This window comes from Rhizophagus irregularis, chromosome 1 (genome assembly GCF_026210795.1).
Source record: "Rhizophagus irregularis chromosome 1, complete sequence".
Lineage (NCBI taxonomy): Eukaryota > Fungi > Glomeromycota > Glomeromycetes > Glomerales > Glomeraceae > Rhizophagus > Rhizophagus irregularis.
Window position 1 is genome coordinate 7,315,290 of NC_089429.1, and position 24,998 is coordinate 7,340,287.

General features: G+C 25.3%; 5 protein-coding genes across 5 annotated transcripts; 2 read left to right on the forward strand and 3 right to left on the reverse strand.

Annotated features, from left to right (window-relative positions):
• Positions 1-1,177: 1,177 nt before the first annotated feature.
• On the reverse strand, positions 1,178-1,855 carry OCT59_001464 (uncharacterized protein; the record flags this gene model as incomplete). Its single annotated transcript, XM_025321162.2, has 1 exon — positions 1,178-1,855. One exon carries the CDS (start codon positions 1,853-1,855, stop codon positions 1,178-1,180), a length of 678 nt encoding a protein of 225 aa, XP_025169670.2.
• Positions 1,856-7,245: 5,390 nt separating this feature from the next.
• Positions 7,246-7,620, reverse strand: OCT59_001465 (uncharacterized protein; the record flags this gene model as incomplete). The annotated part of the gene is made up of 1 exon (XM_066139592.1): positions 7,246-7,620. One exon carries the CDS (start codon positions 7,618-7,620, stop codon positions 7,246-7,248), a length of 375 nt encoding a protein of 124 aa, XP_065988985.1.
• Positions 7,621-14,565: 6,945 nt separating this feature from the next.
• OCT59_001466 (uncharacterized protein) lies at positions 14,566-18,039 on the forward strand (the record flags this gene model as incomplete). The annotated part of the gene is made up of 12 exons (XM_066139593.1): positions 14,566-14,969; positions 15,051-15,197; positions 15,279-15,659; positions 15,739-15,917; positions 15,978-16,043; positions 16,115-16,480; positions 16,549-16,572; positions 16,660-17,013; positions 17,079-17,179; positions 17,246-17,355; positions 17,434-17,728; positions 17,803-18,039. The coding sequence occupies 12 exons, from the start codon at positions 14,566-14,568 to the stop codon at positions 18,037-18,039; spliced, it is 2,664 nt and encodes an 887-aa protein (XP_065988986.1).
• A 297-nt stretch (positions 18,040-18,336) lies between these two features.
• On the reverse strand, positions 18,337-18,846 carry OCT59_001467 (uncharacterized protein; the record flags this gene model as incomplete). The annotated part of the gene is made up of 1 exon (XM_066139594.1): positions 18,337-18,846. One exon carries the CDS (start codon positions 18,844-18,846, stop codon positions 18,337-18,339), a length of 510 nt encoding a protein of 169 aa, XP_065988987.1.
• A 5,214-nt stretch (positions 18,847-24,060) lies between these two features.
• On the forward strand, positions 24,061-24,835 carry OCT59_001468 (uncharacterized protein; the record flags this gene model as incomplete). The annotated part of the gene is made up of 5 exons (XM_066139595.1): positions 24,061-24,086; positions 24,372-24,377; positions 24,457-24,466; positions 24,552-24,628; positions 24,715-24,835. 5 exons carry the CDS (start codon positions 24,061-24,063, stop codon positions 24,833-24,835), a joined length of 240 nt encoding a protein of 79 aa, XP_065988988.1.
• Between the last annotated feature and the right edge of the window lie 163 nt (positions 24,836-24,998).

Genomic DNA, 24,998 nt, shown 5'->3' on the forward strand with positions numbered 1-24,998 from the left:
TCAACATTAATTTTTCCATAATCTTGAAGTATTATGATCAGATCATACAATAATATCTATAATTACTATTATTCCATACATTCTTTTTTAAATCAGAAGATATATTATAAAATAGTATATAGTTATTGCTATCAAATAATTTCTCTCGCAAAGAAACTAAAAGCTTAGTAAGTTTAATGAGAAAATTTAATAATTTTGAAAATAAAGAAAATTTCACAATTCACATACATTATGTCAGAAATGCCATATTTGCCATCTCGAAGATTCCTGATTTGATTTAATAGTTTAGGTTTAAACTATCATCCAGTTATCCTATTGTCTCAACCATCTAAAAAAAATAACAGATTAAACGATGTCATGTGAGGCGTATATAAAATTAAAAGAATGTCCTTAAAAATAGACCGGGGGTTCAGGTTCTTATCCTAGACCGCAACTGTATTAATCACGTGACGATTACTCCGGTTCTGTCCAAATTTAAAAAGGGTTTACTAAAAATAAAGATAACTGGGCCACCCTAGATCTCAGTTTTTTTTTTTTTTGAATTGTTTTTCGATTCTAGCATGTAGTTTCCATGTAATTTGTACTGTAGCTTAATTCACTTTTAGGATTAAAAATAAAATAAAATAAAATAAAGATAACTGTTAAAATTTTGAAAGAAACATAGAGCTTTTCTTACTATAATATTTATTAATTTGTAATAATCCGATCAATTACAAATTTACTTTATAAATTAACTTTATATGAAAAAATTATATATTTTTTTTTCTTTTTCTTTTCTTTTTTTTTCTTTTTTTTATGATACTATATTGTGCCTACAATTGAATTGTCGTAACATTTTTGGATAAGGTACAGGAACTACTTTATCCATATGGCTTTCAGTTACAAAGGAAAGAATATGAACAGAAAAAAATTACAAAATATCAAAATATAGACATGAATACAAATGAATACAAATGAAAAAATGAATATGATAATATGAAATGAAAATTACAAACAATGAATGAAAAGTGCAAAAAAATTACAAATGACACCAATCTATATAGGTTGATATTAAGATGCAAAGTATGTATATGCTATATATGCAAAAAATGAATGATTATACATGTTTCTAAGTATATATAAATGAAATGAATTAAATGATTTATAATCCGCAAAATCTAAGAAATTCAACTCGACATTATTGACCGCCACCTCCACGGTATGCTTCAGCTTCACGTTTTTGGCCGCCACCTCCACGATACGGTTCAGCTTCACGTTTTTGACCGCCACCTCCACGGTATGGTTCAGCATCACGTTTGCCTGCTCCTCGGTGTGGTTCTGCTTCAGCATCACGTTTTTGGCCGCCACCTCCACGGTATGGTTCAGCTTCACGTTTTTGGCCGCCACCTCCACGGTATGCTTCAGCTTCACGTTTTTGGCCGCCTCCTCCACGGTATGCTTCAGCTTCACGTTTTTGACCGCCACCTCCACGGTATGCTTCAGCTTCACGTTTTTGGCCGCCTCCTCCACGGTATGCTTCAGCTTCACGTTTTTGGCCGCCTCCTCCACGGTATGCTTCAGCTTCACGTTTTTGGCCGCCTCCTCCACGGTATGGATCAGCTTCACGTTTTTGGCCGCCACCTCCACGGTATGCTTCAGCTTCACGTTTTTGGCCGCCACCTCCACGGTATGGGTCAGCTTCACGTTTTTGACCACCACCTCCACGGTATGGGTCAGCTTCACGTTTTTGACCGCCACCTCCACGGTATGGGTCAGCTTCTCGTTTCTGAAGGGCTACATTATCAAGTTGTAAGGGTGCGGATTGGACGGTGATGATGATAGCGAGAAAAAGGAGAATTGCAAAAATGGGCTTCATGGTTTTGTAATTATATGATGAGGGTAAATTAAAGAGTGTACAAGTGGACATACTTGGCTGATTAATATCGTTTAGTATAATATAAAGGTGAACTCTTCCGGAGAGTATGTCACACTATGAATTATTTGTTTGGTAGATTGGTGTCGAAAAATTAAAGGAATGAGTTGGAGAAAAAATTTTTTTTAGCGATTTTCAGAGAGTATTTATATAAGTATCCCATCTATTCCCATTCTCGACTAAGAAGGCTGTGATTACTTTATTATTAGTGTGACATTCATTCTTTGTGACATCAACAAAGACAAAAAGTTTGGAACAAATAATTTAGTTTCACAGGTTGTTTTCCAAATTTAGCAGACAGGCCTAACTAGTATAAATGATGAACATTGTACTTGAAAATGATTGGATATTATTTGCATATTTTGGCATATTAAGATGCGATTATTATAACAGATAACAATTTCTTGTTACTTATATTTCTGAACTAGTCTTTCATAAAAGGAAATATGATTAAAACTAACTTTCGATGTTTGTTTATCTCCCAAATTACATCCATAGTATTTTAATCTCCATTGTTGTAAACACTAAAGCGATTAAATATAAAAGAGAGAAATATAAAATAATTTACGGTTCTAAATATGAATCATTGGTGCGAATACAATTAAGGGGTAAAGTCCTAGGTATCTTTGTCTTTTGAGCATTCATTTTTTTTAAAAACAGAAAAACATAACATATCAGTAAACCATTTTTGTAAAATACCGAGTTAAAAAACAAACTCTTTTCTAATGAATCAATCGTATAATAAATAAATTTCCTGTTATAGAGGACAGTGTCATTACTTTTCGGATGATTAATCGTTTACAATAAATTTCCTGTTATAGAAGACAGTGTATTAACAATTTCTAATGATTTCGCGTCAATTTATTTATCGTTTTTTAATTGTACAAATGAAATAAGTTTTAATGATTAAATAAATTTCTATAAAAACAGAAATCTTATAAAAAATTAATGAAACAACATCGAAAATTCTATATAAATCAATATAAACAAAAAAAAAAATGATACGTATAATTACTAACAAAGAATAAATTTAGAGCTATATGATTGGTTTCTGAATTAAATAAAGATTTAAATATAAGGAATACGTAAAAATAGGAGTTGGCTTGGCATATAATAAGCCTTATTTTCTGTTACACGTTTTACATTTTTTTGAATTTAAATTTTTAAAATTAAAAGTATATAACATAAAGTTACCTTAGAATACTATAAAAAATTAATACTAGTTTTGCGCGAAAAAATATATTTTTTTTATATTGTTCCACAAGATTGTATTTTTTTTTCACAATTGTGAAAAGGGAAAGCGTTTGCAAAACGAAAGGGGTTATAAATGTAAAAAAATCTTCCCCCGTTTCCCCCGTTTGAGAGAATATATAAAAACGACAACATATCATTGTATGGCGATCATTATTAAATTTGCACGTTTCGTATATAAAAGGCGCTTAATCTTATAGTATAGAACCTTACAAATAATAAAAAATATTTTATAACTCATTGTTCCAATGTTTTTTTTTTTTAATTTCTGTAATTGATGATTTTATTAACGAATTTTTAATTTAATTTCATCGAATCGTATTCCATATTTTCTCACTAATTTATCTACAAACTTCTCTAATTAGTGAATTGTTTGTCCTATTGTCAATTTGTCATATGTATAATTTTTCCTTTAGATTGACTTTGATTTATTATTATGAAAGAATGCCTGCCATACATGCGTTACATGCGACATTCGTGACATTTACAAGTCTCAAAATTGCATAATTCTGAATTAAAAGTTAGTATTCTTTTAATAAAAGAAATAATTGAAATAAAAAATAGTTACTGTATTCTTTAACAAATTCACCTTTTGCTTGCATTAATTTTTTCTTTAAAATTTGTAATTTTTATAATTACAGTATATGTTATATTGTTTAATAATAATGGTATGATGTAACATTTTGTCGCTCCCTATTATGTATGGTTTGTACGTTGTAACATAAAATAATTTTTAATAAAAAGGCATAACCTATGAAGTGGATCATCAAAACACTGGTAGGTATAACTCTTTTTGGTTAGATTTACTAGACGAATTTGGAAAAAAAATGATTGTAAAATTATATTAATCAAATTAATCAAAAAATTAATCAATTTAATTCGATTTTAATCTTAGTACTAGTATTCGATTTGGTAAGAGTAGCGGCCAACTTGTCTTATTTATACAATTATAAAATTATTTTCTATTCTTTGAACATATTTTGCGTATCATATTAGAAGATCTATTCAGATTTCTTACGATGAAAAATCTTTAGAGTTGATTTTTATTCGTATAACATAACGCAAATTATGTAATCTTTTCATAATTACTAAAATATTTTATTTTTTTTAAAAATAAAAAAAAAAAAATGCCCGCAAAACTTGTAATTCACAATTCTACCAAGCGTATAGCTAACAAGACTGTCCGTATTACTTCATAAACTTGAAATATTGATTTTATATCTAACATATCTGCAAGAATTCAAAACGACCCTATCACCTTTGGTGGTATCTCGCTCAACTTCCCCACCACCAGTCAACCTTTCTTCCGTGCGGTCACTCCCTTCCCAAAATCTCAACATGCATAACATGACATTCTACCAACTTTTAAAAGAGGTACGGATAAACAATATCTCAATCTCATCACAAATAAGAACAATAACATTCAGAGTTCACATTCCAAACCACACCTTAGTACTACCACCTACTGTACATCATTGGATTTATGGAAACTGCCCAACAAATCAACACACTTATCTATAACTTCCCTCCCACGTGGGATAATGTTAGTATATCTCACCTCGATGGGCCAGTGTTTATAGTTGACCCTAACATTATCCAATAGTACTAGAGATTGCAACCACCAACCTACACATAATATTAATATTATATTTATGCAGGAATATGGCCTCTAGAAAATAATAAAATTGTATGTGTATTTACTATAATAAATTTTTTTTTTTTTATCGAATTTTATTATCTTGAATTCCTTTCGCTAACAGTTTATGAGAACACATGAGGAATAAAAAATAAAAAAAAAATACTAGCCCCTTGTACCACCAACCAAAACCCGGTGCCAGTTAATTAATTTTTGCTAAATATTGGTACAAACAATGTACATGATGCTCCTATAGGGCAAATAATAATTTAATAAATTACCGATAAAATTAAATGATTAACACAAAAAAGATTTTACATCATATAAATATTAACCTAAAATAGAATGTTATAGGATAATTACGGATGTTTGAATATCCGACAAAGTAAAATTTGAAAACTTTTAGAAGGAATATGAAAAATCAAAAGATGAAAGTAAGAAATAAACCACCTAAAAGAAAATAAACTATTTAGAGAAAGTTAAAAGTAAAGACGATAAAGGAGGAAGAATCACTGCTTGCAAAGCACAGTAATCTAAACAAAAGGATCAAAAGAATGGAACCAAAGCATGATCCATCAGATGATAAAGCTGTATCTTAGATTCTTGATGGACGGCGACGATCGTTTCATCCTTCCAATGATGAATTGATGAGTCAATGGATGTTGATAGCAAATTGAAGAAAATTTGCTTGCTGAAAAATTTCTTGTAAGGTATGACTCAGTATTCGAACATAAAGGTTGACCTTCCATTACATTTATACTTTTCAAGTCATATCTTTCCTTCCCTCTCTTTCTTTTCCTTCCCTTTCTTCTCCACCTCAACGTTGATGATCAAGTGCCAACAAGTTTTTTTAAAACTTGGCTAAGGAAAAAAATAAATCTTTTAATTGAATTTATTGGAAGAGACCTTTAGAGAGAATCAAGAATTTACCTCAGTTACAGTCACAACATTATTATTAAGAGTCTAGGAACAAGTAGAGCGATTACATCAAGTTCAAATATAAAACTACAGTAATGGTAGCAGGAAAAAATGTCAATAACAAATAGTGTGAATTACAGCTTTCAAGCTTCTCAGGAAAATAAACCATCTGAGGAAGAAACGCTGGAGGCAAACGAAACTTATGTCGCTAGAGAAATAGCACCTAGATATATGTATAGCGGGTCCAACGTTCGTAGGTGAAAATTTTCAGAAAAAAAATATTTAGAACTTCTAATTGTTACGTTAGCCTGATCGTATATACATCCAATCAGATTATCGTGTTGCAAACTATGGCCGGCATTATGCGGAATTATGCACTGTCACGTTTATATTACATATCAATCATGGGGACTGAGCCACAGATTTTGTGTAACTTTATCTTTGAAAATATGAAAATAAAGTAAGAACACATAAAATTAAAAAGAAAAAAACTTTCAAAAATTTTTAACATTTAACATGTATATTTCAGTTTATAATAATTTTATTTGTACTTTATTAAATTTTAATAAATAAACATAAGACTCATATATATATAGTGAATTTTATTATAAAAAATATTAATTAACTTTATTAATACTACAGTCAACTCTCGATATACCGAAGTCGCCATTCAAGACTAAAACTTTGGTATATAGTGATCTTCGGTATATCAAATTTTTTTATATACCGAAGTTTATATAATTTTTTTTAGAAAACTTCGTTATATTAAGATTAAAATCATGTGACTTTATTATATTATAAAAATCGTTACATATTTTATATTTAACAAATTTTACAAATTACTTGTTGCTAATCCAATTATCTAACGTTCATATCTTTTAAAGCAGCTACTAAATATTTAACTTCAAAGTAACGTTAATACTGAAAAATAAAAATGAGAGAATAAAATTGCGAAAGTTACGCAAATTAAACATCATTTGATCATATGATTTTGATCTTCAGTATAACGAACTTTTTTTTATTATATACTATTATAAACGGTAAAAATGAAAACTTCAGTATAATGTTATATAAAATTTTATAGTAAAATCGGTATATCAAAAGATTTTAATTATTAATGAAAATGGTTATACAAAAATCTTCAGTATATGGTGATCTTTGGTATATTGTGGCTTTGGTATATTGAGAGTATACTGTAATTTTTTTTTTTAACCAAGGTAGTGCAATTTGTGAGTTTATTAATTATATGTAAGAATATAAAAAAACATCTGTTATATAACTAATTTATTAAAACTCCAAATCAGTTCCCCATCCATAAGATTGCTCCTGTGCCCTACCATTACCTTATGAAATTCACCTATATCTTTCAATAGTAGCTATTAAATTATATAGGATTACTATTTCATAAGGCTTAAGTAAATGCTTTCACTACCCTCTAGATAAAAAAAAAAAGAAAGGTTATATTATATTTGTATATTTTTGTATTATTATATACCTTCCAAAGTATCCTGTTTCCTTCTCTAATAAATTAGTTAATGTATTGTTTTGTTTTTTCTAATGCTATTGACCATTGTTCATTATGTTTCAATATTTTCTTTTTTTTCAAGTCAAATGTGCCCTCTTCTGTTTGTATAGTTAGAATCCATTTGTATGCAATGCGTTGATGTGCTAATGGCCTTTTCCTTAAATCTTGTTTTTTTATGCCTTTAGTATGTTCACATTTTGCTACTGCCTTACAACGTGATTGCCAGATGATATTGTAAAATTCACTAACAAATACTTTCAAGAAAAGAGCTACAATAGTTAATGCTATTCTCTTTGACTTAACAATGGTCTTGAGTTCCTTGTATTTTCCTTTTGGAAAAAAACTTTTTATCATTAAGTGAACATATGGAATAGGCATATTCAAATCAACAACAGTTGTATTAACAAAGAAGTTGTTATTCCATGAGAGCAGTTGTTGTGTGTCTTCTTGACTTAATTGAATATATTTTTCTTATAATAAAAAATTTTTGATTATTTGATTACATTTACATACAGTGTTGTCAGCTACAATTGTCCACTTTTATTAATACTAATTCAAGACAATGAAAATTAACTTTTAAATATTTTCATATCCATTAAATAACTTTATTTATTATCAAAAGTTAGTTTTATTTGACTAAAATATTTAAATTATATGACAAAATGATATTTGCATGAAATATAACAAAAATTAAAGATAACTTCTTCATGAATATTCAAAATAACTTGATGAAAATTAATATTTAAATAATTTTTTATACTTGTAAAATAGCCTTTAAAAATGCATTCACTTTGATTAATAAGTTATTGTAACTATATAATAAAGTTAAAAAACAGGTGCAACACAGTTTTTAATTTCAAAAAACTTTAACTATCAAATATATATTTAAATAGTTTAATAAAAATTAATAAAAATTACATATCTTTATATCTGCTTAAACAATTTTATTTAAAAGAGAAAAGGGCAAAGAGAAAAAGAAGAATAAGCAAAAATATATATTATCATTATAATAAATAATTATAGGTTAAAAGAATACTATTATCCAAATTTCAAAAAATTCAAATTTTATATTTTTCTAGAAAATGATGGGAAATTGTGAAAAATGCTATAAATTTTTGGAATAACATTCAAATTTTATGAAAATTTGGAAAAATGTTACATTATACTTCAAATTATACATGAAGTCAAAATTAGAGCCCAAAAGTAGAAATATTTTGACTTGGGAAGGTCAAAAGTCGAAATTAAAGTCGAAATGGTTGAAATTAAATCATAGTCATGTGATTTTTATAATTATAATTTAATATAAAATTTTAAATGTGAATAACTCCGTCAATATTGATGCTACAGATATGAAATATATATCATTAGAATCCTCTTGATGAGCTGAATCCAACCGCGTAAAGATCATAAAAATCGAATTACTGGATGCGGAGATCGTTAACTTTGAATTTTAAAATTATTGTTTACTATAAAAATTATAAGACTATTTAATACCAAATTTTAAACATGAATAACTCCGTCAATATTGATGCTACAAATATGAAATACATATCATTGGAATCCTTTCGATGAGCTGAATCCAACCGCGTAAAGATCATAAAAATCGAATTGCTGGATGCGGAGTTCGTTAACTTTGAATTTTAATATTATTGTTTACTATAAAATCATATAATTATGACGTAATTTCGACTATTTTGACTTTTGAAGGGGCTCAAGTCAAAATCATTTTGACTATTTCAACCATTTCGGAGGTCAAAATTAACTAATTTCAGTTTCATGTATATATATGGGTACCCAATATGTACCCAATAGCATTGATTTTGACCTGTGCTAGTTCTTTAAAATAGATAAATTTGACAATTTACTTTTTTTTGAATAAAAAATATTTTTCAATTTTTTCAATTTTATTATATTATTTTACACTACAGATCATTTTTGTATGTGCAATTCTTTCATTAAAATGAAAATATAAAATAAAAGTGAATTTAAATAAATATTCTTTCCAATTACTAATATTGATTTTTCTATTGGCTGTTCTTTAAGTACACACCTTTCCTAACTGCATGTATGTGTATAGCCAGGCCTCAGGTGCATGCATTTATAGAGGTGCAACTGTATTACTTATTATTATATTATTATACTACTTGTACTATTTAAATTACTGCATTATATATCACTGTGTAACTTGTATTACTTATTATTATATAATTTATTATGTAATCTTCTATAATAAATATAATTAATATAATTAACTAAATATATATAAAAGTAGAAGATTATTTTTCTACTTGTATATAAATGAATTATATATTCTACCTATAAATAAAGATTAAATATAAATAAATATTTTAGTATTTTTACTTTTAGTTTTCTTTTGACAGAACTGAAAATACTGGAATATTAATCATTTGGATTGAAAGTTTAATATTACTTAACTTTTTTAGATTTATGTAAATCAATTTAATTAGAGGATGAAACTAATGGAATTGGTGGATTTTAGTTTTTAATTTTTACTAATTCAAGTTAATTAGCAAAGAGAAAAGCATACAGTAACCATCAAAAGAAATATAACATCATAATTGTTAATCATAATTTACATATATATTTTTTTTCACTTAATTGATAAATATAAATTTAACTAAATTAGGATACATACCCAGTGATCATTTATATATATCAAATTAGATTTAATTAAATTTGTAGATTATTCCAGAAATGTACCACTTTATCTCTTTTTAGTGTTGCGTTTCTTTTAACAGTTTATAATGGTTTATATTAAAATAAAATAATTACACATTTTTAAAAATTATACACAGTTTTTAAAATGTAAAGTATTTATTTATTTTCTTTCATTAATACTTTTCTTTATTTTTTTTATTTTAAATATGCCAAACTGACTAACAATAGAACAATGAGTTCAAGCAATTCAATTATTAAAATTAGGTCTTAGTTTATTTAAAGGAAATGGCTGCAAGAATTGGTGAAAATATTTACTATTCAAGTATTTAATAATGTAAATGATAAGGAAAAAACTGAAAGATCACATAAGTTAACTGACTGTGATGAAAGAATTATGATTAAGCATATAATAATAACAAATAAGTATTTCACAGGAGTAAGTGTTTAAAAATCTCTAAAAATTAATGATAAAATTGAAGTAAGTAAAAGAATAGTGCAGAGAGCATTAAATAAAAATGGGTTGTTTGCTAGTGCAAAATGTAAGAAACCTTTTTTATCAAAAACACATTGGAAAAAATGATTAAAATTTGCACAAAAATATCAGAAATGGATTGTAAGTAATTGGAGTAAAGTTGTATGATCAGAAAAGTCTAAATTCCAGATTTTTGAATCAGATAGCCATGCTTATTGTTAGAAAAAAAGAATGAGCTTCTTAATAATTAACATGTAAAGCCTACAGTTAAGTTTGGTGATGGAGTATTTTCGTATGAGAGTGTTTTACTTGTTTTAAAGTGGAATACTTATGCAAAATTGATGGAGCTTTGATACTGAATTGTATTGAAAGATCCTTAATAGGAATTTCTTAGATATGTTAAAATACTATAATTTAGACTGTGAAAATATTATATTTTAACAGGACAATAATCCTAAGTATATGTTAGAAAAAAAGAACGAGCTTCTTAATAATTAACATGTAAAGCCTACAGTTAAGTTTAGTGATGGGAGTATTTTCGTATGAGAGTGTTTTACTTATTTTGAAGTGGAATACTTATGCAAAATCAATGGGACCTTGATACTGAATTGTATCGAAAAATCCTTAATAAGGATTTCTTAGATATGTTAGAATATTATAATTTAGACTGTGAAAATATTATATTTTAATAGGACAATGATCCTAAGTATACTGCAAAACATACTTTAAAGTGGTTTGAGGATAATAATATTCAATTACTTAGCTGGCTACCTTAATCTCCAGATTTAAATCTAATTGAATACTTTTAGAATGATGTAGACTGCCATCTTAGACAATTAGATGTAGAAAATTAGAGGTAAAAATACGTTATAAAAATATGTTTCAAAGATATAGAATAAAACATTATTAGAAACATATACAAAGTTAATAAATACGATGCCAGAGAGAATTAATGATGTTTTAAAAGCTAAGAAAGGGTATACAAGATAGTAGATTTATTTTTAAAAGTAATTATAATAAATTTTATTACATATTTTTGCTAGATAAAAAAAAATATATAAAATTTATTTTCATTAAAAAAAACGCAACAGCATTTTTTTTACATATCATTATGTAATTTTAGTGTTGTGATCTGTTAATCCGTCAATTCATCAATCCACAAATTTATCCAATTTGAAACTCATCTGGATCATCTATGAATCCGTTTTTTGCTCATCTGGATCAATCTGTTATCCATTACCTCTATGTTTAATGGATTGGATCTGAATCATCCAGATTGTGCATATAACTTTCTCATCTGAATTAGATCCAGATTTTCATCCAGATCATCCATTTATTTTCAGACTGGATTGAACGGATGACAGATTCATCCAGATTGTAACACTATGTAATTTAAAAATTTATCCAATTAAAATTATTTAAAATTAATATATTTATATATTACATCATATGGTAAATAAAATGTATATATTTGTTTTATTTCAATTGGATTTAATTTAATGGATTTGCACATAATTTACAGTTTACAATTATAGTGTTGCGTTTTTTTTGACAGCCACTGTAAATGATAATAAAGGTAACAGATAATTTTCAAATATAGCAAAAAAGCAAAAAAATAATTGCTATAATAAGAAAATATGACTGAAATTATTGATTTAAATGATTTAAATAAAAACCAGTATATTAAGTAATGTTATTAAAAAGTAAATATTTAAAATATAACTTGTTAATAAATATTCAAAAATAAAGAAATAATAGAAATTACATTAATTGAAAAGCAAAATTAACTGCTAGATTTGTGAAATTTATATATTATATTTTTTATATTATTTTTTTGCCAATTAATAATAAAATATATCAATAATATTTTAATTTATTATTACTACAGTATTACTACAATAGAAAAAAAAGAAACATAATAATCTGATAATCATATAACTAAATATATAAGAAAGATGAAAAGTTGAATTTATTTTTAGTAAATTTACTATTATTAGGGAGATCATAAAAATGAAATGATTAAGTGGAAGAAATCTTTTAGTAATTTTTTTTATTACTTTTTTGCGCTTTTTTTTTAAAAAATTAAAAATTTTAGTGTAAAATTACAGTAATAAACTTAGATTTTGAAAATTTGATTTATATCTTATTATAATAAATAAATAACCAAATAATAAATAATAAATTGTAAATAAGTTTATTAAGAAATAAATATAATAAATATATACAATTAATTTCATTTTTACTATAAATACAAGTACATAAAAAATGCGTGTGATTAATTATAAGAAACTAATATAAGTCATATAAAATTACAAATTATGTGACTTAAATAACTGTACTGTACAGTAAATTTGAATAAAATTTTGTATAATACAGTATAATGTTTAATATAGTATTATATAATACTATACTGTATGAACTTTTTGTTAAAACTTACCATAAAATGTTAACCATAATTAAAAAAGTGTTGTAACATAAAATTTTTATATGCTGTAATTAATTAAGATTATAAAAATCTTATAGCTGTAATTCAAAATTTTTTAAAAAATAATTAAAACTAATATTTTTAACTTATTATACAATACAATTTATGGCTAGATCTACCTAAAAATTCTGAATATTACTAATTAGATTAATTAATCAAAATTCTGATTTTGATTAATTAAAAAAAAAATTCTTATATGGTTGATTAAATATAATTAATTCAAAACCTGGCTATAAATCAATAAAAACTAAAATTTGTAAATCATTAATGAAATTTATTTAATTGGCATTTTGTGGATAAGGTATTATTTTATCCAGTACAACAAAATGAAAATATTACCCAATATTTTATAGTATATCTTTATGATGTTAGTGAATTCTTATTATTTACAAATTTTTACTGATTGATATTTAGATTACAAATTAATTAATTTTTAATTGATTATGAACTACCAATTCAATTTGGGTTTAATTTACAAAATAAACTTTTAAATAATAACTGATTATTTTTTAATGTTATTATTAAAAACTAAAAGTTATTTTCAATATTAATTTGTACTTTTACTCAAAATCCTCTTGAATTTCTTGTATTAAACATTATAAATAATAGCAAAGCAGTTTATACAATTTAAACATGAAATTCTTACTATTAAATTAAATAAAAACTGATAATGAAAATTCTCATACATAAAAATAAAAATAGATCAAGATTTTGAAATTAACAACTAATAGAATTATTCCTATAAAGAAAAGTAGATAAAACCTGTTTAGTAAGTTTCAATTTATATTAAAAAAATTCTTTTCCAAACTTACAAATATAGGATTTCCTCTAAATATACAAAAAGAAGAAACTAAATCTATAATTCCAAATTCCAGAAGGCAACTACAAAAAAAGTTCCATCAGAATTCTCATTAATAAATTGTTGCATTTGGTGGTACTTTTTTTGATTTTATTACTTTTTTGAAAGGTAAAAAGGAGTTTTGCTGTGTAAATTTTGCTTTAAAATACTAACAAATCACAAATCTAATTACATCACTAGAATAAATGAATAATATTTTTTATTTATCATGAGTAAAAATTATGGAAAAATAAAAAAAAAATTTAAAAAGTCCGTAACATACCAAGTTTACCAAGTATAGTTAGGCATCATACTATACTTATCGGTACGACAATATACTATATAATAATATAGTTAGTAGTTAAAAAGTGATCGCCTTCTTTTTAAAAATAGGTCTATAGCAAAAATCAGAAAAGCAAATTACTATTTAGTCTTTACTGCAAAGAAATTATCCTCATTTCATTAATGAAAAGCGCTTCAATATTATCAGTTATAATGAGGTGTATATTCAACCGAGAGCAAATTAGAAATATTTATTCTAATACAATTATCAACAACATCAAATCATAATATAGATATTTGTAAACTCAGTTTATATTAATAATATTGATTCATTTATTAATAAAGTGTTTCATAAATTTAGTGTAAATATTATTGTCGCTTAAACATTGTTTATTTCAAGAATATTTAAAATTTTTACCTTTATTGTTATTTTTTTATATATTGTTTACTTACTCCTTATTCCCGATACGACACAGATAAAGCAAAGCATACTAAGTGATACAATGGTGTTACCACAAATTATATTTAAATTTGATTATTTTAGCTTTACTCCTAAAAATCTAAAAAATGACTGTGTTGACAAATTTATTCTACTTTATCTTATTATTCATAAATCCGTTGATTGTTTATTCTTATGATGTGATATTACATAATGAAACTGAACCTGGACTTAAAATCTATAAAGTACATACTTATAGAGATGGGATAGCGGTTGTCCATTTAGTTAAACCAATAAATGAATCTTGTATTGAACCACGAATTGATCTTCGCATTTTACATCCAAATGGTACTGTTGATAGTGCTAAAGTTGATTATCCGATCCCGGAATATAATTTTTGTCGTGGTCCCAACGGATTTTATTGGTTCGACATGATCCGTTCCTTTCCAAGTTCTATAAATATACTTTATATAGACATCGCTTCAGCAAGTTATTATGTATTATTTGCTACTCGAACGGGATATGTTATTAGGTTTGTTACACATCCATTATGTTTTAAGTATATACTACATATGTATATTAACTTATTTATTGAAATTTTTATATTTGCAAGCAATACATACGTGGCACCTATCTCAATAATAAATGGAACTATATACGCCGACGGCTATCTCGTAACTCATACAAGCGAAGAGTGTGGTTTTATGTTTGTAAATTATGAAACTGAGACTATTGTAATGTGGAAGTATTTCAGTAAACCGTATGCACCATTATTATTGATGTTTATTTTAATAGTATTAAAGTAAATATGAAAATTAATTCATTCTTTTTGATTTATTAGGGACGATAAAGGAAATTTTAGCCTAATAAATGAAGGAAAACATTATCTGCAAAATTCATTAGCTAATTATTTCGTATTTCCCTCAATTGATGGAAATTTTGGTATTGTAATTGTAAATTCAACAGATATCAATATAAACCCTAATGAATTCATCAATCCGTCTAAATTTACGTCTAAGGCTTATGTCACTTTTATTAAACCTGTTATGAAGAGTGTGGATGGCCCTTTCTTAATTTACCAATCAGCGATACCTCATTTGGAAGTTCGAAGTTTTTGTGATACCGCTTTTGCGGGGATCGGTAATACTTGCCTTTTAATATTTAACAGAGTAGAAGATGAAAATACGTTAGAAGTTATAAAACTGTCATTTCAAGCTTCAGGGTTCGTTATATGTTATATGTTTATAATATTTCTTATAACTTTAATTACATGTCTAATGATTTGTTTTTTTTATTCTTAGTTCTGTATTTGATATGAGAAAACTTGGTGATAAATTTGTTGATGTAGATATAGTAACTTTTAATGGTTTATTTCACGGAGGATATTTAATAACTTTACGTGATAATCAACGTAAGACTATTGAAGGAATAATACTTGATAATGATGGAAAATATAATGGCACTTGGGGATTTCCACCAGGTTTGAAATCATCTGGTTCTTTTGGAGTGACAATCTTTCTAAATGGGACACTGCGTTTAGTTACTTTCGAGAATGAAATGACTTTGAAAATTTCTTTTACAACTTTACCTAAATTTTTCTCGGATGGTAAGCATAATATAAGTTGTTATATGCAAATAATATTTTTTAGTTAAATTAATTGTTTTTTATTTCCTTAGATTATGGATATGAGAATCCGCACATTAAATCAACTTATCCATCAATTAGCTCAAGTATACCCTTATCAATCACAAACATAAATATTACGTATCATTTGTCTGTAACGATATCAACCAACAACGTTTCAATTTATCAATATAATAATAATGACGGTCTTCCTATACTGCGTCAATCTGTCCCGGGAAATTCACCATATTTTTCGTATAGTTCTGATAAAATGACAATAAGCATGAAAGTTTTGGGAAGCACATTTAATCAACCAAACTCAAATTATTATATTGTTGTTGATGGTAATGTGGTCAGGGATTGGACGTCAAATAATCCACTATTAGGTGTTGAAAGAAATCGTTGGAAATTTAATACAAGTAAGCATATTTTAATATCCGGATAAATTATACTAGTTCTTTAATAATATCAATTACAATTCCTTCAGTAAATATCCGAGATAATTTTGCAGGTAAAAAATGTTTTTTTAAAAAAAATTTATAATTAATTAAATTGATTTTATTCAATTTTAATAATTTTAATGTTTCATCATATTTAGAGGAATCAATTGGAAGATTTTCTTTAACGGAAGAAGGGACAAAATCTTTTGAGAAACTTTCATTGGATGGACAGAGAGAATTTTTATCACAATTAAGAATTGATTTATCAGAATCAATACCTGTCGACATTAATAGATTAGATTATGTAAAATGTTGTGAATATGATAATAGCCAACAACCTCCAAGAATTCTTTTATCATTACCTATTAAATCGACAACAAATCCATATGAAAGAAATGTTGATCATATTATAAAAGATTTAGATATTTTGATTAAACACAAAGAAGTAACTCCAATTTCATGGTTTGGTACAACAAATCATTTAGAAGCTAGCTTTGGATTTCAGAGATATAGTAATTATAATTATTATTACAAGAATTTTCATTATTTAAATTTTAATTCTTTTTTTATTATTTAGAAAATTTATTGGATGATTTTAAGTTCCATTTAATTGGTATTGTCCTTGGAATAGTAATTTTAGGATTCCTTTATATTTACGCCAAGAAGAAATATCCTATGGTAAAGTACTTCATATATCTTTTTATTATTATTATCCGTAACTAATAATATATTACTTATATATAGGGTGAAAATATCGTAATATTTAAATTTCCCTTAATTATTTTGAATTTTATCATGGGTATTATGTTTATTTTGAATAATGGAAAAAATGTTCCACAATTATTTATTCCAAGGTATGATCCATCTTCATTTTCAAAATTTTTTTTATATCAATTAAATTTTTAATTTTTGTAAAAAATTTTTAATTATAGCATAATTTTCTTCGTGATACCAATAATAATTAATTTTATTATGGCTGCAATTATAATGCTTCAAGAAATTAAAAAAAACAGAGATTTCTATGGATGGTTTAAAAACAATGTTGATATGGCATCGTTATTTACCATATTATCTGGTACTAACCTTGAAATGTTAAATATACTTTCTTCTCAAGTTGCTGGTATAATGTTATTCAATGCTCCTATATCAGAAGAAACTCAATTTTATATTTTTTGGGGAAATTTTATTGGATTATTTATTGGTGATATCCCTCAATTTATTATTCAGGTTTGTAAAATTTTTAACATTATTATACATTATTATATTAAAACTAAATTCCATTGAATTTAAAATACATTTAGGTTTTCTACATAAAGTTGGTTGTTAATTATGATATAATTCCTTTTCTTACTCTATCAACAAGTTCGATTATTTTAGCGAATAATATAATTTCAAAAATATATCATGCTATAGTACATTTATATTCAAAAAAAAGGAAATCTGTTATGATATTACAAACTGAAAAAATATTATGTAATGAAAATTCCAGTATTACAGTTCCACGAAAGATAAGAAAAAATGTTAGATATTCAATGTAAATAATATTTCAATAAAATAATTACAATAGTAAATAATATACAGTTGGCTCGCGTTATAACGAATTTGGTGTCCATGCTGATCTGACCTTCGTTATGGAAAAATTCGGTAACACTATAACGGATTTTTTGACATCCATATAGCAAAATTCGGAATATTGTATAACGAATTTTTATTAAAAATTCGTTAAATATTTTAAAGTAAATTTATGTAAATAAATGTAAATTATAATATATTTATATTATTTATTATTAAATGTAATACAATTATTATATTATATATTGTAAACATTAATGAAATTAAGAGATATTAATAAAATCATTAAGATTCGTTTGTCTCACAGAAATAAAACGTTGTTTTAACGCTTCCTTCCTAAGTTTTTTAATGCATCTTATTTCTTCTTTTTTCATATCAAATTTATCCTCTTGTTGCTCTAAATACAAAATCACCTTATCATAATGTTCAATGGCCTCGCTATGAGTAATGGATGGTAAAGGATCAGAATTTAGTTCTTCTACCTCTTGTTCATGATTATTGGGAAGAACTACTTTCAAAATTTCTTCATTGGATATCATTTCTGCTGTAAGTTCAGATTTATCACATTGAATAAATTCATCAGCAGTTAAAGGATTTTCAAGATTAAGTTTATCAATTAAATCTTGAACTTCTTTCAACTCATTTGTATGTGTTAGAAGAACTTGTGTTTCAGCACAGAAATCCATATCAATTTCACTTTCATTATCTTTAGGTAAAATATCTGCTTTTAACCAGCAATTTTCAATAGTAGATTGAGTAAGTGCATGTGACATATTTGATGCACTTTTTGATATTAATTTCAACAGGGTTAATGTCAAATTCATTATAATTATCAAAGGCTTTAACATGATTTCACAATAATAATTTTCGGTATTGTGCCTGAAATAAAATTAAATTTTTTATAGTTAATAAAAGGATTTGAAATTACTAAAATATAAGGTGTAGATTTAAAGTTAAAGTATGAATTCAACTACCTTGAAACTGTTAATGATCCCTTGATCACATGGCTGGAAGTGTAAAGTGGTATTTGGAGGAAAAAATACAATTTTAATATTAGTTAATTTTATATTTTCATTGAGAGAATGAGTTGGTGCATTATCAACAAGAAGAATGATATTTCAGTTCTGTGCTCTCATTTGAGCATCAAGCCTTTTAAGATATGCATTCCAGATCAATACTTGCATCCAACTTTTTGAATTCCAATAATAATTTATTGGAAGAGTAGTTTTGTTAATATTTTTTAGAGCCCAGGGATTTTCATATTTGTGTATGAATAAGGAGCGTAACTTTTTAGTTCCAGTTGCGTTACAAGTAAATAAGACCGTTATACGATCCTTAGATTGTTTCGTTCCAGTCACAGGACCATTAGATATGGTGTGATTGGGTCGCATTTCCAAAAAAAACCTGTCTCATCACAGTTAAAAATATCATTGGAATCATAATTTTTTAGAATTTGGCAAAAATTTTCACGCATTATGTCAAGTTCTGCAAGTGGTGCACTTGCCGCTTCTCCATGCATATTATACAAAATTTCAAACTGTGTTACACAAGGGATGTAATTCCGGCCAGAATTATAACTTGGCAGGATTTATGCCGATCACATTTAATTCTGGCCAGAATTATCAAATATATACGAATCGGTTATTCAGTTTCAATCAGATTTTGCAAAATTAGTTTGAAATGGATTGAACCGGTTGCGCCCATTTTAAATTTGGTTTTCGAAAATAGAACCGGTTCCAAACTCTATTCTGTATATAATTTTAATAAACTGAAATTCTGCACAAAAATCATAAATTTTTTTCTTCAAAGTTTGATAGTATATCTTAAGATTTGTGTAGAAAAATTAATTTGCAAATCTGAAGATTCTAAAAATTTTCTGATAGCTTAATATTAATTTTATACAGAAGTTTGTATATTTCATTAGTAAATCTATTAACAATTCCAAACTGATAAATTAATAAAAATGCTAACTATATAACTTAGGTAGATTTAGATTAAATCATAAAAATCTTGACATAAGTTTTATTTATGTAATAATTGATTTCTATTGAAAGTAAAATTAATTATTAAAACTACTGAAATTTCTATTTAAATTACTATTATTTATAAATTTACCTCAAATTCATTAATATTTGAGTCAGTAAGTATATCTTTATTAGTATCCAAAATTAATTTTGAACAGTCCAAAATTATCCAATTAAAAAAACTAATTGGACATAATACTGGCTAACTGGAATTTCAAAATATAAAAGTTTAGTGTAATTATTCAAAAAAAAGATATTTCTTAAATTTGTGATAGTATAAACTAAGATAAGTTCTTTTTAAACTACTGTATATTAAATCCTATATAATTAAAATAGTATTCAGTTTTCTAGTTAAGATTAATATCTAGATCTTCTTTAATTTCTAACTTCAAGTAAAAATACAAAAAAAAATAAAAAAAAATAAAAAATACTAATCACAAAAATTTTAACTTAAATAATAAATATATTAATAAATATTAATTATAATAAATTTTTAAAATCATATCCGCCAATTTGCAAAATTTGCCGATCATCAGTTATGTGACGCAGTATTGATTAAAATCGATCAAAACCCGTTTCTACATAAGAAAAAATGTCAAAAAATATATAAAAAAACTTTTAAGACCTCTCCCAAAATATTTACCTCTTTAACCCGAAACTAATAGAAGGAATTTCTAGAAAAAAAGGAAAAAAATATTATAAAGTTAGTTTATTAAAAAAAATAAAGAAAAACTTTATAAAATCCAGAATATTTAATGATTTAACAAAAAAAAATTAACTGAAAAATAATTAATAATAAATATCAAATAGATTTTAATTAAATAATTAATCAATATATAATCTAAATTCGCTAAAACATCATTATTAATATTTAGAGTTATTTATTGATTGAAAGATTTTTTTGAATAATTTTGCTTTTTAAATAAATTTTTTCATAAAGGGTATAAAAAAATAAAAAACAGGCTTGAAGTTGTATCAATATTGTTATTAATCGACATTAAAAGCGGACTGAAAAACTTTAACGCTTTAATAGATTAACTGGAATTTAACTTAATAGAAGAGTCTTAATTGCCGATCCGCCTAAAAATGGCACTGCGTTACTAATAAAATTCGGGGATAATAGCGATAATAAAAAAAAGCATTTTTTGCATCTCGCGCGCGAAATAAGTTTCACCCATTTTACAAACAGAAATATCATAAAAACAATATTTTCTTTCATTTTATGACAAGTCATATTTGCCAAAAAATTTTATAATTATATTTCTGTAACTGGTTTTCTTCAACTTTCACTTGTTTTTAATAATAAAAATATTTTAAAAAAGCTTTTAAAACCAACTTTAGAAGCTAAAAATTATAGGTTTTTATTGTAAATAATGCAATATAGTAAAATGAAATATTGAAATTTCGTATATTTTAAGGTGTAAATCTGACGCGCGCGCATAGTAAACTCATTATTTTGCATACGAATATATAACTTTTTTTTGCAAATTCGTTTTATTCAAGTATTTTTTCAGTATATCATATGATTTTTTTTTATAGTCAATATGTCATCTATGAGATATCCTTTTTTGAAGTTTGTGTTCTAGCACAAAATCGGCAAATTTAACCCCGAATTTTATTAGTAACGCAGTGCCGATTTTAGGCGGATCGGCAATTAAGTTGATTACAAATAATCATGTGAAATAATATTGGATGTTCAGTTAAAGAAAATAGGTTTTTATTAAAATAATGTAAGATTTTAGATGTGATGAAGAATATAGATAATTTCTTGGTTGCGAAATTAACTATCTTGAATTATACTACTGGGAATAATACTCTTTTCGTATAACTCAAAAATTACAATATGATTCTCAACTATTCGTAAAAAACTAATTGTAAAACTGATGAACTCTTCTTCAATTTAGTAAAATCCTATCACTATTTATAATATTACGCGTCTTATTTGTAACAACCCCCAATTTTATCCAATTAAAATTTAAGATCAGGCGTAATGTAAACAAAAACAAAAGATCAATCGTGTAACTAAGACAAAAGAATTTTTTAAAAAATTTCAAGAAACTGCTTATAACTTAAAATTTTGTCTATGAAACTGTCTTAAGTACATTAAGTAAAAGTTTTCCAAATTAAATTTTGAATATAAAAATTTTATTTGTAAAATACATACTAAATTTATTATTAAAAAAAATAAAAAAAGGATGTTATAAATAAGATATGTAACAGGCTGTTACAAATACATTTATTCATAAAATAAAATAAATATATCAAATAAATAAAATATAACAAATAATAAAATTAATAAAATTAATAAAATAAATAAATCAAATTTATCAAATTTATCAAATAAATCGAAAAAATCAAGAAAATTAAGAAAATTGAAAAAATTAAGGGATCTATGAAATGATCTACAAAATTGATCTACATAAAATTACTGCACCATATTTCTATTTTAGCAATATAAAATAATTACTAATATATTTGCAAAAATTCTCAACTTACTCGATGTAAAAACTGGTTGAAAAGTTGATGGGGGAATTGATGGGGAGTTTAATAGGAAGTTTACGAAAGAAAAAAATTTTTTAACACTACTTTTTGTTGAAGTAATTTCTTAATATCTGTCATATGATCATGTAGCACAAGTGTGATCATTTTTGCAAAACTTAATTTACCTAATTTTTATTAAATTATTGTCAAATTCCTTAATTTAAATGAATTTTATTAATTCTGCAGATCGGCAGATATGTTTTTGTTAAAAAATTAATATTAGCTTTAAATCTTAAATCTTCTTTATAATTATTATATTAGCAAAGTAATAAAATTATTAGCTGAATCATTAGAATGTTTTGGTATATTTTTATTTTACCTTCTAGTTTGCTGGTTAAATCAAATTAAAAGTTTAATAATTTATCATCAAAATATAATTATTAAATAAAAAAAAATATATTTTTTTCATATTTGTTGCTTAAAGCTACTCAAAATTTAAATTATTCAAATTCATAGAAATGAAAATACAACTAACTTTAAATCTGATCATTATGGATTTTTTATTACTTTCTCTATTTAATTATATTTTATTTAATTTTAGTTACATTTATTAAATACATTTTTTAAAACTTTCATAAACTATAATTAGATGAGAAACATATAATTCTGAATTACTATTTAAAATATTTCTTTTATCAATTTTATTAAATAAAGATATCATTAAGTATTTGATTGAAGTTTTAATTTCTGACATTTTTATCAAATTTATCAAATTTGGATTTTTATTTTGAAAAAGGAACATTTTTTGGATATTTTTTTTCTTTTCTGAAATAAATTTAGACTTATATATAAGTTTTTTAGTATTTTTACAATAAACAGTTTGGTAAGAGTAGATTTTACATTCACGTATGGCTAGCCTAAAAAAGCACTGGTTATGTGACCATGTAAAATCATCACATCTGTGCATCCGTAATACCTCTCAGTGGCAAAAATTACTTTCTTGACCCTCCTCATATTACTTTCTTGACTTGATCAAAATATGCATGATTATGTATGACAAAAATGTTCTTTTCTTGACCTGCAAAAAACATTAACGCGTTGTTATTTTTCTTATTTTCATAATTTTTCAAGAGATATACACAAAGATTAAATTTTTTTATCATTAATGATTAATGACAAAATAATTTATTTTTTTTTTTATTTTAATATTTTAATATTTAGTTTTATGCTAGTATTTATTACCTAATTAATGTATTTCTCTTAAATGTAATCTTTTTATCAGCTATCTTTTGTAAATAAAATAAAATTATTTTAATTTTATCAATATTGTAGAAATAAAAAAGTATTGACCATGCTCGCAACTCGCAAAAGACAGATTGCACGCTATTTTTGTTAAATATAAATAAAAAATAAAATATTTCTTTTTTGTTTATCACAATCGCGTTTCAGGTCAAGAAAGGAACATTTTTGTCATACATAATCATGCATATTTTGACTGGGTCAAGAAAGTAATGCGAGAAGGGTCAAGAAGGTAATTTTTGCCCCTCAGTGTTTTCATTGTAAAAACTTATTAGTCACACATTATTTGTCACCGCACTGTTCACGTGACAGTGAATAATTCCGCATAATGCTGGGCGACCAGTGCTTTTTTTAACGCTAGGGTAGTTTATATGGCTTTGCTTTGAATGAGTATGATTGGTAGCAGCTAGATTCGCATTGTGTCATTTGAGTGAGAACTTATTTTTTTTTTCTCCCACACTCGTTGCGTTTTCGATAACTGAATCGGAAAATAGAGTACAGTACGTTTACATTTTTAAAATTATAAAAGTTAAGTCTAATGAATAAAATTATATATAACTATTTTTTTTTAATATATAGGTTTCATATCGTAACTTTGTAGCTGGCACTTAAAGTGAATGTATGCGAAAACATTATTATGAGGCTTTTCATACTTCAATGTCTTTCATGATAAGAAAATAGGATCATATGAAAAATGTTTTCAGAACGTAAAATCATATCTTTTAATGTCCGATGATTTAATAATATATACGTAAGTTTATAAACAAGTTTTTGAATATTTATTAATTATATATTACAATAAAGAATTCTTATTTATAATAATTAATTCTAATCCAGCCGGGATTCAGATGAAGGAAGGCCAATGAAGACCTGTGGATTTTTTGATTACAATACCTCCAAAGCTTCTACTTCACAAGACAAAATCTACTCTATATCGCTCTCAATCATTACGGCTTAATCGAAAAAAAAACACCAAATTTGAAAATGAGCAATATTAACAACTAAGGAAAGAATACAAACAACAAGTTCTATTACTCCTGGGCATTCGAGAAAAACTACAGAAGTAACATCAAAAGCAATAACCGAAAAGCTCTAAAACAAAGATTGATGATGATAGTTGA